At 34.9% G+C, this 18,049-nt stretch overlaps 1 protein-coding gene and 1 long non-coding RNA gene across 3 annotated transcripts in view; both read right to left on the bottom strand.

Annotated features, from left to right (window-relative positions):
- Positions 1 to 719: 719 nt before the first annotated feature.
- Positions 720 to 18,049, bottom strand: part of LOC114306643 (uric acid degradation bifunctional protein TTL) — a 29,154-nt gene continuing 11,824 nt past the window's right edge. Inside the window, exons 3-6 of one of the 2 annotated variants that reach the window (XM_028251920.2) lie at positions 3,360 to 3,417; positions 2,771 to 2,872; positions 1,727 to 1,877; positions 720 to 1,354 (exon numbers count right to left, since the gene is read on the bottom strand). In XM_028251920.2, the coding sequence (XP_028107721.2) occupies positions 897 to 1,354; positions 1,727 to 1,877; positions 2,771 to 2,872; positions 3,360 to 3,417 (769 nt within the window). In that variant the 3' untranslated portion in view covers positions 720 to 896. The remainder of the gene's footprint in view (positions 1,355 to 1,726; positions 1,878 to 2,770; positions 2,873 to 3,359; positions 3,418 to 18,049) is intronic. The other variant, XM_028251921.2, reaches the window with a different exon arrangement.
- Positions 6,943 to 18,015, bottom strand: LOC145790730 (uncharacterized). The gene is made up of 2 exons (XR_014329795.1): positions 17,896 to 18,015; positions 6,943 to 17,853 (listed from the first exon to the last, which is right to left on the bottom strand). It is a non-coding gene; the product is annotated as an uncharacterized LOC145790730 (long non-coding RNA).

Below are 18,049 nucleotides of genomic sequence, written 5' to 3'. Positions count from 1 at the left end.
ACAATGCACTAGCCATACTACAATGAATAGAAGCATAATCCTTTAAAGCAAAAAACAAAACAAAAATGTTAAAAAAATAAACTAAAAATGTTTAGCAGTGAGTTACCGGATATGTACATCTTATTCGATAATAGATTACTGAATAAGTATTTTTTATTCGACAATGGGTTAATGGATAAGTATTTTTTGTTCGATAGTGCAATTCCAAACTATTTGATTCTATTTGGTTTTGGTAAACTGAACAAAAGTCAAACCACCCTTTCAAAAAACGAAATGAAAACATAAAAAAGAAAGAACATAACTCACCATTTTACTTTTTTGCTAGTCTTTCATCACCATTTATTCGTCCATTACTTTATTTTATAATCAAAACATTATAATTCTCATTTTTTGAAAGTAAATGTGTAGTAAAGAAGAAAGGAAGAAAAGAAATAGGTATTGAAGTGTAATGAGTATAAAGAGATAATCAAATCTATTTAATTTTTATTTTTTGTCCTTAAATGTAATTTCACACATGGGTAAAATTGAAGAAAAAAAAATTATCTCAAATAGAAAGTGTAAAGAGGTAATATGTTGTGTAAGTAAAATTTCTCCACTCTTAATATCATGTCATTTTTTGTAATTAAAATTATGTAAAAACTACCATATTATTAACCCAACCTCATAACTCGTGAAGATAATCAAACATGGCCACATGTGAGTACTTCCATAAGCCAGACTTACAACACTTTTCATCATGCATTAAAATTATTTTCAGACAAGGGTACTTTTGTCCATGCATTAGAACTTTCAAAAAAAAAACAAACACAAACACATCCAAACTTACATATACAGTATAAATATGGATAAATATGCAAATTGTATACGTTTCATTTGCCAACGACTAGACACAAATTCTAGCTTCCACGGTAAGTGGTGAAAGAGAACGGTGAAAACAACAAAGGAACATGAAAATGTTCCCACTTTTGCGACTCCCTAACTTCAAACACAATAGAGACAAAAGGAAAGAAACCACCTGGTGAATATTTTCCCGTATTGAAACTTATCCGGTATGTCCCTGGATTCAAAGCATCAACTATACTCATCAGCTGACCGCTTCGTCCGTCTTTGTCGGTGGTTGAAGACCCTTGAAACACCCAATTGCCTGTTTCATTCTCACCAAATGTTGGGCAGGCTTGATTGCCTCTCCACATCTCTAATCGTACATCAATACCAGACGCAGGAGATCCACAAGCAACATCCAAGACATGAGTTGTGATAGGCGGTCGAGTCCTAACTGGAATTCCCGCTGGTTTTGCCACAGGAGCCTCAGATGAAGTGGTCCGATGTGCTCCAATGATGCTCACACGATCTTCTACAAGTTAATATTGAACGTCACATTTTGTATATACATATGTAACTCATATAACCCATTACAATATGTTACATGAACTCGGATACGAATGTCAAGTGCAGGAGCATATCTAGAAGTTGGACCGATCAAACCTCAAATTTATGAGTACACAGACTCTGTTAAAAAAAGTCATATTTTTATATTTTTAATCTATTATGTGAGATAAAATAGTGTCACATTTTAATCATTTTAAAACAGTTAAACGGTATAATAGGTGTCCGATGGAAAGTATTGGCCACATATCCCACACCCTTGTCCAAGTGTCTGTCAGGTATCCGACATAAGTATTTAATTTATTTTGAAGAGTCCATATAAAATAGTGTGCAACACTACCTCCAGCTTTTGTTGCAATATCTTGAGCATTAGTTGTTGAAGCACCCTCTGCTTTAGTCGAAAAAAGCTTGGCAAGACGTTGTTCAATTATTTTCATTTGCTCCCCGGCTGCAATCTCAAACTCAGCTAGAGGCCTGTTTTGGTAACGTCGCTACAGGCAAGGGAAAAATAAAAACATCCATCAGCCTAAGCCGGCCATTTGAATATTATTATTTCAAGAGAACTAGTAAAATAGAGAGTGAAAGAAAAATAAACATCAGATGCATTCAATTTACGAAAGAAATGCAGAGTTCCAAGGATTTGTTTTCATGTGTATCACAATGGAGTAAATTCTTTTCTTATTTGTAACTGTCTCTATGTATTAGTACACAGCTAGAACATCCTGGAGTAATTAAATATTTGTCAGAGGTTATTGTTGCCAATCAAATAGGTTAAGACCAATGGATTAAGAAAGAGTTTTTTATACATTGCTACTTTTTCCTGCTGGGTCATTTTTAAACTTTCTTTTTAACCAAGGAGCTGTTCTTGTTAAATTCCCTAGAAATACATTGAAACATGGGAGCAAATTGGAAAAAATTCATGACATAAACATTCTCTGCTGCACTTTTGACCAAATATTATCTCCTCAATATGCGGCTCTGTTTTCCTGGAAAGAAAGAATTATTTAGGCTGCGAGGATCCTGGATTCATTCAGGAAAAAGGAAACAGTAAAGAAAATAGAATTACTTAGACATGCTCATTTTATGTATGTAACTACAAAAAATAGATTTTTTGACAAACATACATTCATTTCCTTCTCCTGTTCCTAACTAACCCAAAAAAAAAATTGACTTCTACTTCATTTTCTTTTCATAACTTTTCCCGTTCCTTTCTTTTCCCTCCACAAATCCAGGGTCTAAACACAGCCATAGTGTTTTCCCCCCAATAAGCTACTTTGTTCTCCATAAACATACTCAGGTAATGCTCATGCCAGTCAGAAAAGAAATCTATACATTTTAAATCAAGTGAGGTGCTTGGAGAAGTATTTCACCATAAAGACTTTACCTTCAGCTCAGCAAGTATTTCAGGGGTACTCCTCCCAGAGGCACATATGAGAAAAACAAATCCAAACTTCTCGTGATATCGACTATTCCAATCAGATAGTTCCTGCATAGACAAAGAAGGACTATGTTTCTACGAATGCAGCGAATGATGGTTTCAGATTCAGAAATAGATAACAGTTTCAAACTTCTATCCAATCCAAATATTCCAAATTACATGTCCACCAAAAACATAAAAACCGTCTCAAAAACACAAGCCAATAAAACAAAAAGCCAAAAAGCTTGTTTGTCATCATCAGCTAAAAAGTTAAATGTCACATCAACTTTGTCACTCACAAAAAAGAGACTTCTGAGAAATTTCCCAAACACTTTACAAAAGCCAATAAGTCAAAAAGCCACTAGAAATGCCAACCCCAAAGTAGGATAGGATAGGAAGCAAAATATAGTTATTTCATTTCAACTAGTCACAACTCAGCCATTTTCTGTTCTTCATGTAGTTTCCCTTCACCCACCACATGTTGCAGCAGGTGTGTTGCTGATATCTTAAACTAAACAAAATAGATTTCAGAATTGTTTCATTAAGTTTCAGCTACCTGCAAGGTAGAATCAGTAGCAGTAGCCAAAGCAGTTGATTGCTCCCCTTTGCTCCACCTACAGGAAAACAGCCTCACTAATTATTTATGTTTATTTCAATTAAAGAAAGACATACGGCATACATGTAATTCAACCAAGATTTGAACCTCATCTTTGGAATGACAAGAGGTGCTGATCAAGCTAAAAGCTGGTGGTTCACCAATTACTTAAAACACACACACACACACACACAAAAGAGTAAATAACACTGACCTCCCCCGAGTTTTTGCATAATTGCAAGGACCTCCGTGTAGTTTTAATAATTACACTAAACTCTCTTGCATGTGAAACTATTATCAAGATTTCCCCAATTTTTTTTCTTTTTTGTTTTAGCATCAACAAAGATTTCCCCATTGTGAGTCATCCGTAACTATACATAACAAAAGTTGCTGATGTCAACTATGATTATTTTCAAATGCCAACATGTCCCCTCAGTTGCCTCCAAACCATTTATATATTAAACACACCCACAGCACAACACCAACCAAGATAACAAGTAGTGGTGTTCATGGACGATTTTTGTTTCAATTTTAAAGAGAACTAAGAATTTAGGAACCAAACCGAACTGTATAGCCTTTTTAACCGAACCAAAACCAAACTACAAAAAAATAGTTCAATTTCGGTTCAATTCTATGGTTCTAAGAAAATTCAGTTCAATAAAAAAATTGTTTATACCTATAAAAGTATTCCAAAAAATTGAGAAGCATACTTAAGAACTTAGCAATATTTCTCCAAACCAACTTTTATAAAATGTGTAAAAGACACATCAAATTCTTCCTGTTATATACTAAATACAACATAAATGCAATTTTAAATAATATAAGAAGTGTCAAATCTTATAAATAGAACAGTTCAGTTAAGTTCTTTTGAGCCTTAATCCTAAAACTGAACCATAATCAATGGTTGTTAATTACTTGCAACCAAAACCCAACTGTTCTCTTGAAAAACCAGACCAAACCATACGATTCGGACCATTCTAAATTGATTTATCAGTCAACTCTTTATTTCATGAGTATTCCTTAAATTTTTATTCCATCTTTAAAAAGTGGGCGTCAATTCTTCTGGTAAATTTTCCTTACAAAGATTAAGGGTAATTTTTTGTAGTATTTTCCTGCTTATCTTTTACAATAACTACCTAAGAAGCATGAACACAGATACAAATGCGGACACAGACACGGATACGGATGTGGACACGGGACATAATGATTTCAAAAATATAGGGACACGGCAATAAAATATATTTTTATTTGCTATCTAGATAATATTACATAAAAAAAAATCCAAATGAACAAAAATTAACTATAATTTTATATTTTAAAAAAAAAAAAACTTTGAAATTAACACTTACCGTTTATATCTTTTATATCTTTTTTATGAATGATCTATTAAGTATTTTGTTAAGTGTTAGGGGTAGTTTAGTCTTTATGTCTTATTCTTATTAGCATAAATAGTTGTGTGTAAGAGGGAAACCCTATGTTTTTTAATCAATAATATACCGCAGTTGTTTCTCCTCTCTCTCTCGGTTTTGCAACTTCTTCTTCTCCTTCTCATCTATACATTTAACATGGTATTAGAGCAATATCTTCCTCCTTGGCGATTGTAACGCCAAGAAAATTGGGCAGGGTATATCTATTTATGCTACAAAACCCACCACTATTCCATACATCCATTTTCATTAAATCCCAAATGCCAAATACATACTATTCACATCTCAATGCCCCAGTTCCAATCCCAAGCATACATTTTACAAGTAGTATGAAATGGAAGCCAAACAGATAATAAGTGCCCTACAGGCTTACAAATTTATCCAAGAACATTCTTGGTTACACAAGATGGGGTTTCAACTCAACGCAAATACAACCCTGGGCTTACATTCAACAAATAACAATAAAACAAAAATGAAGCCTCAGCTCCGAGTCCTCCCAAGTCAATGCCTTGGCAGAGGCATAGCACCTATACCTGAAATGGTTTCCCTTATAGGGTGAGCCACAGCCCAGTAGAGATATACTACACAACATATGAACCATGACAAGACTAAAGAGGAGTATGCTCATGCCATGCTCATGATAAAATAATTTATCTCTCTTTTTATAAAGCATGCAATGCTGAGATGCAACAACAAATATAAAACCATTTCCATTTTAAACCATATCTGTTACATGAATACAGGCTCTGTGAATCTCTAGACGAGTGTCTGCAAGTAGGCCCTAATGCACTACCACTATCATTTTTACCAGTAAACTGGAAGGCTCGACACCTAACCGCGCGGTTCTATACCCCCTACCCAGATTCACCAAGTATTCATCTTTTCACAAATAGATACATTTCCAAACATTTCTCAAAAACAGATACATTTCCAATAAAATGAATGTAATGCAATGTCCAATGCAACAAATGAGGAATGTGGTTCAATTTACCTAAGTCTCATGCATTTCTACAACAATCATGGCTATCCTCCACCGATAGCCCAAAATAGATATTTCTAAACAGATATTTAAACAATTAAATTTCAAAAAAAATTCCGATAAATACAATCAATTCCACTTCTCATCAAATATGAACTACACTAGTTTTCATATCACAATCACGGTAACCTCTCAAGGTCCATTTCTAATCGTGTTGGTTTTATTCCAACAAATACATTAAGCAAAATAATACCGTTAATACCCAAGAAAATATCATTTTCTTTCCAAACTCATTCTCCAAGCATTATTCAACTATGACATCCTATTTTGATCAAAAGCCCCAAAAGTTAAACATAATTCCTTTGTTTTCTTTAAAAATACTCTTTTGGTCGCAAACCGATAAAAATTTCAAAACTGATCGAGTCGAAGTCCCTTTTTGTTCAAATTTAAAACATAGCTCTTTCATAACCTTACAAATATATTCCAAGTTTACACTTTCGCAATTTGGGCATATCAACTCTTTATTTTTCTCAAAATTTCTCTTTTAAGCAAATAAATCACAAATTTTTCAAAAATTCTAATTAAATTATATACAACTCTAAACTCCATATAATCAAGTAAAAGTGCAAAAAGAAATGTAGGAAAAATCCCTACCTCAAGTTAGAAGAGGAAACAAGCAAAAACGCCAATTTTCGACTTTGTTGGATTTCGATCTCCACCGATCAAAACGTTGCTCTCATCAAGCTCTTCACTTTGATCTTAAGAACTATGGTCTACAACCTAATAGATTTTGGTGGATCAAAAGTTTTACATGATGAATGTCTAAGAGAAAAAAAAAATGAGGGAGAGAAACTGAGCCGAAAGAGATAACCAAAAGTGGGAGAGAGAGAGCTAGGCAGCTTTGGAAAATGCAAATAAAAGAATGGCAAAAGGGTTGGACAACCCCACGTGGGGTTTGTCCCTTTTTTTTATTTATTTTTTTATTTTTTCAAATCAATACAAATATCTATCAATATATATACATCTATATATATATATCAATTAAAAGTATGTTTCAATATCATTATAAATTTAGAATAATGACTTGGACCCCCTTTTTTACTCACCCCCTTGACCCCCTCTTCCTATGATTGGTCCATTTTTCTTTTTCTTTTTCTTTTCTTTTTTTTTCCTTCTCCTCCAATCACCACCCGCCACGTGTGTGTGGGGGTGGTGGGGGTGGTGATTGGAGGGGGTCTCAATCATCACCCATAAATTTAGTAGCATAAATGACAAAAATGATATAATATTTTCACACCAGAAAATATATTTCGTTTAATGGTACACACCATAAATATTCACAATTCGTTTATGGTAATTAAATAATAATAATAAAACCACAACAATATTACATGGTTACTAACGGGTCACGATTCAATCAATTGGGTCCAAAATGAATAGAGTTAAATAATTTAAAATAAATCCTTAACTGAGATTAAAATATAAATTAATTTTAAAAAACTTAAGGTGGTCCCCAACATTTACATAATTAAATATGAACCAAAATGATTAAGTATGGACTAATCAAATAAAACCCAAAAATTGAATTTATATCTCATTTATTACTCAAGACCCAAGAATCACTATAACTAAAACTAAAAAAAATAATTTTGCCAAGCAGGCCTTACGAAGTCGAAATCAAGAAGTAATATAATTTATTTTCACCAATTTAAATAGCATAGTCCACGATTTTACCACAACAATAATAATAAGGGCAAAATTTAATTTAATTCAACTCGTTACAAAGATTGTTCCTCTCCTTCCCTCGTTCTTGTATCCTGGTACGTTCTCAAAAAAAAAATAAATAAATAAATAATTGCAGTATGCTCGAAAATTAATAGGTATACATCCTATAATCTGCTTTTGATTTTTTGGTTATTATTGATTATGTTTTCCAATTTTTTTTATTTTTCATCAAAACTGGGTGATTTTTTGAAAGTCACTGTTTGACCCTTTTTGATTGATTTTTCCCTCCCCCTCACATCTTGGGAGCCAACTGACCCTCTAGAGGGGTATGTTGTCCCTATTTTGATGTATTTTGGCCCTAACTTCGCATTTTCCTGAGTTTTGGATGATCTGTTTCAGTGTTTGGGCTCCTAGTTGATCTGGTTGCTTTATTCTGGGATTATATTGCACAGTTTCAACCTTAGAAGGTGCTTTGTTGTGCTGGTTAGGTGTTTTCAGGACTTGTTTGATATCCTGCTTGTGTTTCTGCACCATCTCTCTCTTATCTCATGGCTGAAAGCAAGGGTCAGTAAAGGGCAAGGATGAGAGTGGACTGAGTCATGGTATGACTTTTGGTGATAGTCCTTCTCTCCAGATTAGTCCGGTCACATTTAATGGCACCAATTACTTGATTTGGTCCCGTTTCTACAGTCTTGCCATTGCCACCCGGCGTTTGACTGGCTATATTACCGGTAGTACCAAGCAACCTACTGAGGACAGTGCTTTATCTGCTCAATGGATTTCTGAGAATGCTTTAGTGATGACCTAGCTGATCAATTCTATGGAACCTACCATTAGTAGGACTTTTCTCTTGATGGATGCCACTCACAAGATTTGAATAGCCACATCTCAGATGTATTCTCAACAGGGTAATGATTTGCACAGGCCTATGAATTGAGAAAGAAGATTAGGGGCTTGGATCAGAAGCATCGCTCTCTAGCAGTCTACTATGCTGAGTTGAGTGGTTTATGGCAAGAACTAGATTATTACCAGAGTTTCTAGCCAATTTGCTCCACGAATGCCACTATGTTTCAGCAGGCTGTGGAGAAGGAGCGGGTGTATGACTTTCTTGCTGGCCTGAATTTGGAGTATGATCAAATACGGGTTCAGGTGTTGGGTTGCTCTCCGTTTCCCACATTGCGTGAGGCTTATGCACTGGTTCAGCAAGAGGAGAGTCGTCCTAGTGCTATGGTGCATGCCCCTATTCAGGATCGGTCAGCAATGGTTGTCGCCCCCAAGTCAAGTGATGTCAACCTCAAGGTGGTGGTAAGGGTCCATTGGTTGATTGGGAACGGTTGAAGTGTGATTATTGTGGGAAAGATAGACATGACAAAGAACACAGTTGGAAGTTGCATGGTCTGCCCACTCGAGGCCGTGGCTGTGGTGGTGGTGGTCGTGGTCGTGGTGTTCGTCCTCAAGCACATGTTTCTGAGACTACTGCTAGTGCCTCAGATGATACTGATTCTATTTCCCAAGATGAGCTTCACACTCTCAGACATTTGATGGCTCGACTTGATTCTTCACCTACCTTAGCTCCTGCCTCTTCTGCCTCTTCCAACTTTGCCCACACAGGTATTTCTGCTAGTGCACTTAGTACCTCTTCGTCGTCTCCTTGGATCATTGATTCCGGTGCTACCGATCACATGACAGGTACTTCTAGTTTTTTCCATTCTTATTCACCTAGTTCTGGACGAGATACGGTTAGAGTGGCTGATGGCACTTTATTATTTGTGGTGAGAGGGAGCCTAAGAGTTCTGTTGATGAGGAGTCGACTATCGGTGGTCGTTTGGACAAAGTTAATCTTAAGACTTATTCACGGCGTCAGAAAGAGCAGACTTCTCTTGTGCCACCAAGTCAATCATCATCTCCTATGCCAGTTCCACACCCAGTTTCCACTGATCCTCAATCCATTTCTTCACCTGTTGTTGATAGTCCTGTTGCTGATGATTTAAGTCTTCCTATTGCTCCCAGAAAGGGGGTTAGAGCTTGTACTCAACGCCCCATTTCTAAATTTGTATCATATGATTCGTTGTCTTCTACATACCGTGCTTTTGTTTCGTCTCTTTCTTTTGTGTGTATTCCGCAGGGTAGGAAAGAAGCCATCAATGATCCTAAGTGAAAGGTAGCTATGGTAAAAGAGATGCAAGCTTCGAGTAAAAATAACACATGGGAGTTGGTGTCTCTTCCTAATGGGAAAAAACCAGTCGGATGTAAGTGGGTGTTCACCATTAAGCACAATGTAGATGGGACGATTGAACAGTACAAAGCAAGACTAGTGGCCAAGGGATTTACCTAGACATATGGAATAGACTATCAAGAAACTTTTGCCTCGGTAGCAAAGATGAATTCCATTTCGAGATATTCTTTCATGTGCTGCTAATTTGGGATGGCCTCTATAGCAACTAGATGTGAAGAATGCTTTTCTTCATAGAGATTTAGAAGGGGAGGAGGAATATATGGATGTACCTCCAGGATTCTCATCTCAGTCTACAGTTGGAAGGGTTTGTAGATTGAAGAAAGCTTTGTATGGTTTGAAACAATCTCCTAAGGCTGGTTTGGTAGATTCCTAAAGGCAATGCTGGGATTTAGGTATTAGCAAAGCAATGCAGATCACACCTTGTTTGTCAAACACAATGTACATAAAGTAACAGTGCTTATTGTATATGTGGATGACATAGTTGTGACTAGGGATGTAATCGGTTCGGGACGGTCGGTATTTGGATGAAATTTTGCACCGAACCGATAATGTCGGTTTTATTATATTGAAAACCAATACAGACCAAATTTTTTATCAAACCGCACCGATTCAAACGGTTCGGTTCAATGCGGTTTAATCGGTTTAAGTACTTTCAAAATTAAGTGATTTCTTAAATTTGTAGTATAATAAATAATTTATATAAAAATATTAAATTAGCCATTTGTACACAATTTTAACCATATCTAATCTAACCATTCACAAAAATACAAATAAAAAAATTAATAAATACTAAGGCTTGAAGCTTTTACTGAATTTGAATTAGAATTAGAAACAAAATATAATCTCAGAACCAAAGTCTTGACATCAAAACAAAACCAAAACTTAAAACAATCATCCCATAAGTCTAAACCACAAGTCTATCAAATAGAGTCAAAATATTCATTATATATTTAATATATATTATATGTAAATATATTCGGTCGGTTTCGGTACAAATCAGTGTATAGTATATCAAAACCGGCACCGAACTGAAAACTGAAAAAAATTAATTTCCAAAACCGAACAGACCGATTCAGATTAAAAAACCGACCAAATATGACCGGCTCGATCGGTTTAGTCGGTTTTTTCGATTTTTCTTACATCCCTAGTTGTGACAGGTAATGATGAGGAGGAGGTGACACATCTCCAGATGCAGTTAGCCAAGGAGTTTGAGATAAAAGACCTTGGTCCATTGAGATACTTTCTTGGGATTGAAGTTGCCAAATCTGATAAAGACATCTTCATTTCTCAAAGGAAGTACATTCTAGATCTTCTTAAGGAACTGGGCATGTTGGGTTGCAAACCAACTGATTCACCGATTCAGACCAATCGTCGTCTTTGTAGTGGGGTTGGTGAGCTTGTGGAGAAGGAAAGGTATCAAAGACTTGTGGGAAGACTGATATATCTATCTCATACTCATCCAGATATTGCCTGTGCAGTTGGGATAGTGAGTTAGTTTATACATGATCCTCGTCCAACTCATTTGGATGCAATCTATCGCATTTTGAGGTACCTTAAATCTGTCCCTGGAAAAGGAATTTTGTTCTCTAATCATGGTCACTTAAGGTTGGAAGCATTCACATGACAGACGCTCTCTGTGCTTTTGTAGGGGGAAATCTAGTTGCATGACGTAGTAAGACGCAAGCGGTAGTATCCAGATCTAGTGCTGAAGCTGAATACAGGGCTATGGCACATGGAACATGTGAACTAATGTGGCATCAATCTTTGTTAAGTGATATAGGGCTTGATTGCAATGATCCCATGACTTTGTACTGCGACAACAAAGTTGCTATTAGTATTGCACACAATCCTATTCAACATGACCGGACTAAGCATATTGAGATTAACAGACATTTCATTAAGGAGAAGTTGAATAAGGGTGTGATATGCCTTCTGTTAAATCTGAAGATCAACTGGCAGATGTTTTTACTAAGGGTCTTAGTAATAAAGTCTTTCACCCTATTTGTTGCAAGTTGGGCATGAGAGACATCTTTGCACCACCTTGAAAGGGAGCGTTAAGTGTTAGGGGTAGTTTAGTCTTTATGTCTTATTCTTATTAGTATAAATAGTTGTGTGTAAGGGGGAAACCTTATGTTTTTGAATCAATAATATACAACAGTTGTTTCTCCCTCTCTCTCAGTTCTGCAACTTCTTCTCCTTCTCATCTATACATTCAACATATTTAAATCTAAGAAAAAAAATTAATAAACATTCAACATCCAACATTCATCAAAAGTACTAAAGAAAGCTGGGAAAAGACAAGTTGGCATGTTCCTAGCGTGTCCCCGAAGCATCCCTTGACGTATCCCCTGAAAATAAATTAATTAAGGGGACACGGCATGCATGTCCCTACCATGTCCGTCTGTCCAACATGGTTACGGCACTTGTTTTGAAGTATTCGTGCTTCATAGATAACTACTTGTTTACTTTTATCTAATATTATATGCAAGATTTCGTTTATAATTTCTAATTGATTGTCTTTTAAGTGTTTTGTTAAGGTCTTTTAATAACTTAATTAATGTATTATTTTGTTTTATTATTATTTATAGCGAAGTACTATTATTTAAATTATCTTATTCTTCTTCTTCAGTATATTTAATAATCATATAATTATATTGGCAAGGCTAAGAAACCAAGCTCTGATACCAATTTAAACACATAGCGAAATAAAACACTTCTAAAGACAATAGAATTTGAGGATTTTCTAGAATAAAATTTACCTAGGTAGGATCTTTTACTAATTTATAATACTTATGGGCTTATATTTTATTTTTGTAATCCTTTTAAGGACTAAATAGATTTGAATTAAATATTTTAAAGACTTTATAGATTCAATCGATAGTTAAAGAACTAAATACATTTTGATTTATATATATACCTTAGGGACTTGATAAACTCAATTGATAGTTTAGCGACTAAGCAGATATTTTGGCAATAGTTCAGGGGTAAAAAATGAAGTTATGTCATCTATGCCAAGTTAACCCGGAAGGAAAATCTTAATAATAGTTTCAAACTGTGGTACCATAAAATATTAATACCCTAGCTAATTACGTATTGGTACGCACGTTCCAATACACTTCAATTCCAAAATGGTAAATTTAGTGATCCGAAGCAATTTCAAAAGTTTTTTCAATATATTTCCTTAAATGTTACATTAGAAGAGGGAAAAAATCAAATATAATAAACTAAAATCTAAGGTGAGTTAAGTTTTGACAAGACAAAAAATGAATTAAATTTCTTTTTTTTTAAAATACATTTTATTGAATGCCTAATAATTAAAAAAAAATTACTTTAGAAGTACCTTATATTCTTAAGTGTAATATATATACAAGTCTACCCTTATCATATCACATTTTAGATCATATAGCATACCACATTTTTGTTCCACATACCGGAACGTTTCATGTTCCAAGTAATATATTCAACAGCAAGGAAGGATAATGTAATTATTGAAACCATAGGGGAGGTCCCTGGAATTATGCAAAACTCCATGGGTTAGTGTAATTTACCCAAAAAATATACTCATATATATGCATAAGGATTAGAAAACGAAAGCATGAGTAGAAGTGTTCATGGACCGGATCAGTTCTGTCCAAGAACTAAACCCATGTCTACAGCTTCAAAGATTTAATAACCAAATCAAACGTGAAACCTTTGGAACCAAACTGCTAAAAATGGTTCGGTTCCGATTTGGTTTCACGATTCTAGGGGGAAAAAATTCATCACTATATCTAGACTATCCGTTTAATAAAAATTCATTCCATTTGTAGAAGCATTCCAAAAATTCAATAAGCATACTTCAAATTTTTTAAATATTTAGTAAACTAGTTTTTTCAAAATACTTAGAACCTACACTACATACTTTATGTTCAGCACAGTTCATATGTGTGTGTGTGTTATTTATTTTATTTTTTTTTGTGGTCACTACTCATTAGAAACTACACTCTCCTAATCTAAGGAAAAAGGGAAAAGGGATCACCTCTAACGCCCCACATGGGGCTCAAACGCAGCTTCCGCTATAGGGGTTGAAGAGGATACCACTATGGCACAATGCCATGGATATAAATAGTGAAAAAATAACACTTCAACACATATATCTTTACATATAGGGAAAGTATCTTGTGAATAGCATGAATGAAGGCTTCACCAACCGCAGAATGAGATTTGAGGTTTTAGGAAAAGAATGAGTAAGAGTGACAGTAAATACATGGTGAAACACTCCTATACATTAAGAAAGAATCAAGCACGATTCGGTTTGGTTTAAACTAATTCTGTTGCGTCTTAATCTGTGAACCAAATCATAATCAACAGTTCTTAATTTATTAAAAGTGAAGCCGAATCGTCCCCTCAAAAATCCGGACAGTTTTGTATCCTTTTCTAGTTCTCTACAAGCAAAGGTAGCCATCCCAAATGGTTGTCAAGTTGGAACTTATGAGAAAGAAAACTACTAACTTGAAAATTATCACAAAACACCACACAGATATGAAGCACAGACAAAGACATAAGACATGGCGATCTCAAAAATATCAAGACACAAACACAATGAGGATATGGCAAAAAAATATAATTTTATAAATTTTTATGTGTTACGTACTATGAAGCAAAAACATGGACACGAACACAGACATAGGACGTGACGATTTCAAAAAAATGGGGACATAAACAGGGGGGGACACGGCAATTTTTTTTTTAAAATATATATGTATTTGCAATGTAAATTAATATTATGTTACCAAACAATCAAAATTAATAAAACTAACATTAATTCAATGTATATATAAAAGTCACTACATTTAAATAAACAAATAGAAAAAGAAAAAAGAAAAAAGAAAAAAGAAACTGATTTAAAGAGAAATATAATATATATATAATAAATTTTTTATAAATAGTATATAATAGTATTTCCCATATTTATCACATATTTATTATAGATAGACAGATGATAGTGAAACGAGATAGAGGGACGACGACAACGAGGACAGAAGATGAGAGAGAGAGAGACAATCAACAAGACAAGACGAGAGAGAAGAGAGAAAGACGAGAGGCAAGACAGGACGAGAGAGAAGAGAGACTTACCAGACTGGATATGGAGCTTGATGGAGAGATCAATCGGATGCCTTCCTCGAATAGGTTCTTCGTTTCTCTTCTCTTTTTTTTGTTCTGATTTAGGATTTAGGTCTCTTCTAATTTAGGATTTATTTGAGTTAGGGATTTTTTAATTTTATTTTTTTTAACTTCATTAAATTTACACTGTGACCCAAAAGATACACAAAAATTAAAAAAATTGGCCCTACCATGTCCCCTTGTTGTGTCCCCGACGTGTCGTGCTGTGTGTCCCCAACGTGTCCCATACCACAAAAACAAATAAATTAAAGAGACACGTTGAATGGCCCCATGTCCAACACCGCTACGCTGCCTATTTTGAAGTGTCTGTGCTTCATAGGTTACATATATTTATTACATTTATAAACAACCAAAATTAATGAAAACTAACACTAGTTTAACATAACGAACACACTCATTAGAAACCAGTCTCAAAACTTCACAACTGTAATTAGATTTGTGCATCATCCAAAGACTATATCAATGTTATGATAGGGCTTTGGGGATCACTAGAAGCCAGTCTCAAAACTTTACAACTGTAATTAGATTTGGGTTGAGCTGTCAATGGTTTGATATGATTTCTACAATTTTTTTTAAGGGTCTTGTTAATGTGCGCCTTGAGGACATGTTAAAAGGTATAAAATGTTTGTAAATTTTTATTACACGCAAATGTACAAGCATTTCAAATTTCTTAACATGTGCCCCAAGGGAAGACGTTAAGAAAATCCTTTTTTTTTAATTCAACGCTCATATTTTCATATATATATATATATATATATATATATGTATATGATTCCTGAAATTAGTTTTGAAAAATTAAAATAAGAACCCTTCATGTCCCAAAGTGTGTTCCTTCGTGTCTAGTGAAAAAAAATAAAAAAATAAAAAAATTAAATGGACACTCCACATGGCCGTGTTGGACACATGTTCCCACCCTTTTTGTGTCTCATACGTGTCCCACACAACTACAGCATCTATTTTGAAGTGTCGGTGCTTCATAACCCCACAGCCTACCACCCCTCGCAAACAATTAGCTTTGAAGTCTGAACTAGATAAACCAAATATTAGGATAATATACAAATCATGGAATATGGCACAAGCAATACAAGAAAAACATGAACCTAAGAAGCACGGATACGAACACAAGACAGATATTTTCAAAAAAATAAGGATAAGGACAAGACTGGATATAGCAAATATACATCGTACATATTTTTTATTTGTTAATTTTTATCTACAAACAAAAAAAAATAATGAAAAAATAACACTAATTCATTATGAAAAAATAACTCAATTATAAGTTAAGCATCATTAATAATACACAATACTATTTCATCGATCATAAACCATTACATCACAAATGTCAAAAGCATTTAAGTTCAATAATTAACAGATCATTCATATAAAATTCATAAATTCCAACTATTTTATTTAAGAATTAATAGTATGGTGTTAACATTTATCAAAAGTTTGCACCAAAAATTCACAAAGCCAATGCAAATGGAAGCAGATAATAGGAACACTCGAAATATGAGAGGGCCAACTGATTTTTTCAAAGAGATGTTTTCTGCCTTTTAGGGCACTGATTAAAGGCGTCAAAGGTCAAACATTTTAAGGAGAACTTTTTGTTTGTTTATTCAATTTCAAAGCCCTTGTTTCCAAATACCATACTTTGACTACCAAACCACCTTCCTATAATTATAATAAAACCCCAAACTTGTCATGTAGAGCGTTCAAAACAGAACGTGTGTCCTTGACATGCCCCCAAACATATCCAACAATAAATAAATAAATAACTTGACACATCACTTGGAGGCGTGTCTAACTTGTGTTTCGTTGTGTCCAAGTCTTGTCTATGTCGGACATGTAATGAACACAGGTACTATGACTAAAATGGAGTGTATGTGCTTCATAACATGAGGTTGAACTAGTGATCATTTTGGTCTATCTATGAGCGTACATGGAAGAAATATAATTTTTGTAATAAACAACTGTTTAAAGAGAACAACTCACTGCCAACCCATATTTGAGAAATTATCTCCACCTGGGTTGTTGCATACATACCTATGTAGAATTAAATACAATCCCCTTGTTGACCAGTTTTGTATATACTTCAATGTAACCCTTGAAATCGTGGGCATGGATTTGTTTAAGCCTAGAGGGGCATAACAGGCCAATCTCGAAAAATCGTGGACATGACTACACGGGAGGCTATCAACAAAAATTTATCCTTGCTCCTCAAATTGACTGTCATGAAAATAGTTTCTCGTGCAGCCATCCAAGCAAAAAAGAAAAAACAAAAAGAAACCTTGGGAGGAGCTTTGAAACACCAGACACCTCTCCAACAGGAACCCCTATCACCTCCTCCAACCTATATCTTATAGAAAGATGACTCCAAGAAAGAAAGTACCATTACTGGTACCTTTCCAAAATAGCTCATCATCTGCTCCTTCCCTAACCGCATTGCCCTCCAACATTCCATAAAAGTCATGAAGGACTCCACCTCCCACTCTTCCAAATGCCTCTAAAACACAAAGCTCCATATGCCTCTCCCAAGAGAAGAAACCCAATACTCTACCACTAAACCTTCAGAATTAGTCACCATGGCAAACACATTCAAAGAGATCTCCTTCAAAGGCCCTCAACCACACCAAGGATCCAAAACTAGACCTTACTTCCTCCACCCACCCTAAAAAAGGTGAGGAAAAAAGTCATCCATCACCCTCATTATTACCTTTCCAAAAGCCTACTCCATGAGACTCGCATAATCAAGTTGTAATCCAATCACCCCAATCATGCCCACACACTCATCCTTCCAATCAAGCAGATAATATTTAAATTCTTCATTAAATTCTCCAATCTCCGAGCCACTGAGATAAGGATAGTGTTAAAATCCACCACTCTCCACCTACTTCACCCACTTAAACCTACTCCACTAAACCTAACCTACTACACCACTACCACCTCACCTACTCCACTAAACCTAACCCACTACACCACTACCATCTCACCTACTCCACTAAACCTAACCCACTACACCACTACCACCTCCACTTCACCTACTCCTTACCTACTACACACTCACCCTCTTCTATATATAGGAATCATGAATCATTGTAATATATATCAATATATCAATCAA

Source organism: Camellia sinensis, chromosome 5, assembly GCF_055761805.1.
Source record: "Camellia sinensis isolate YWXY chromosome 5, ASM5576180v1, whole genome shotgun sequence".
Classification (NCBI taxonomy): Eukaryota; Viridiplantae; Streptophyta; class Magnoliopsida; order Ericales; family Theaceae; genus Camellia; species Camellia sinensis.
Note: the sequence above shows the minus strand (reverse complement) of the source record. Positions and strands in the feature narration are given on the sequence as shown.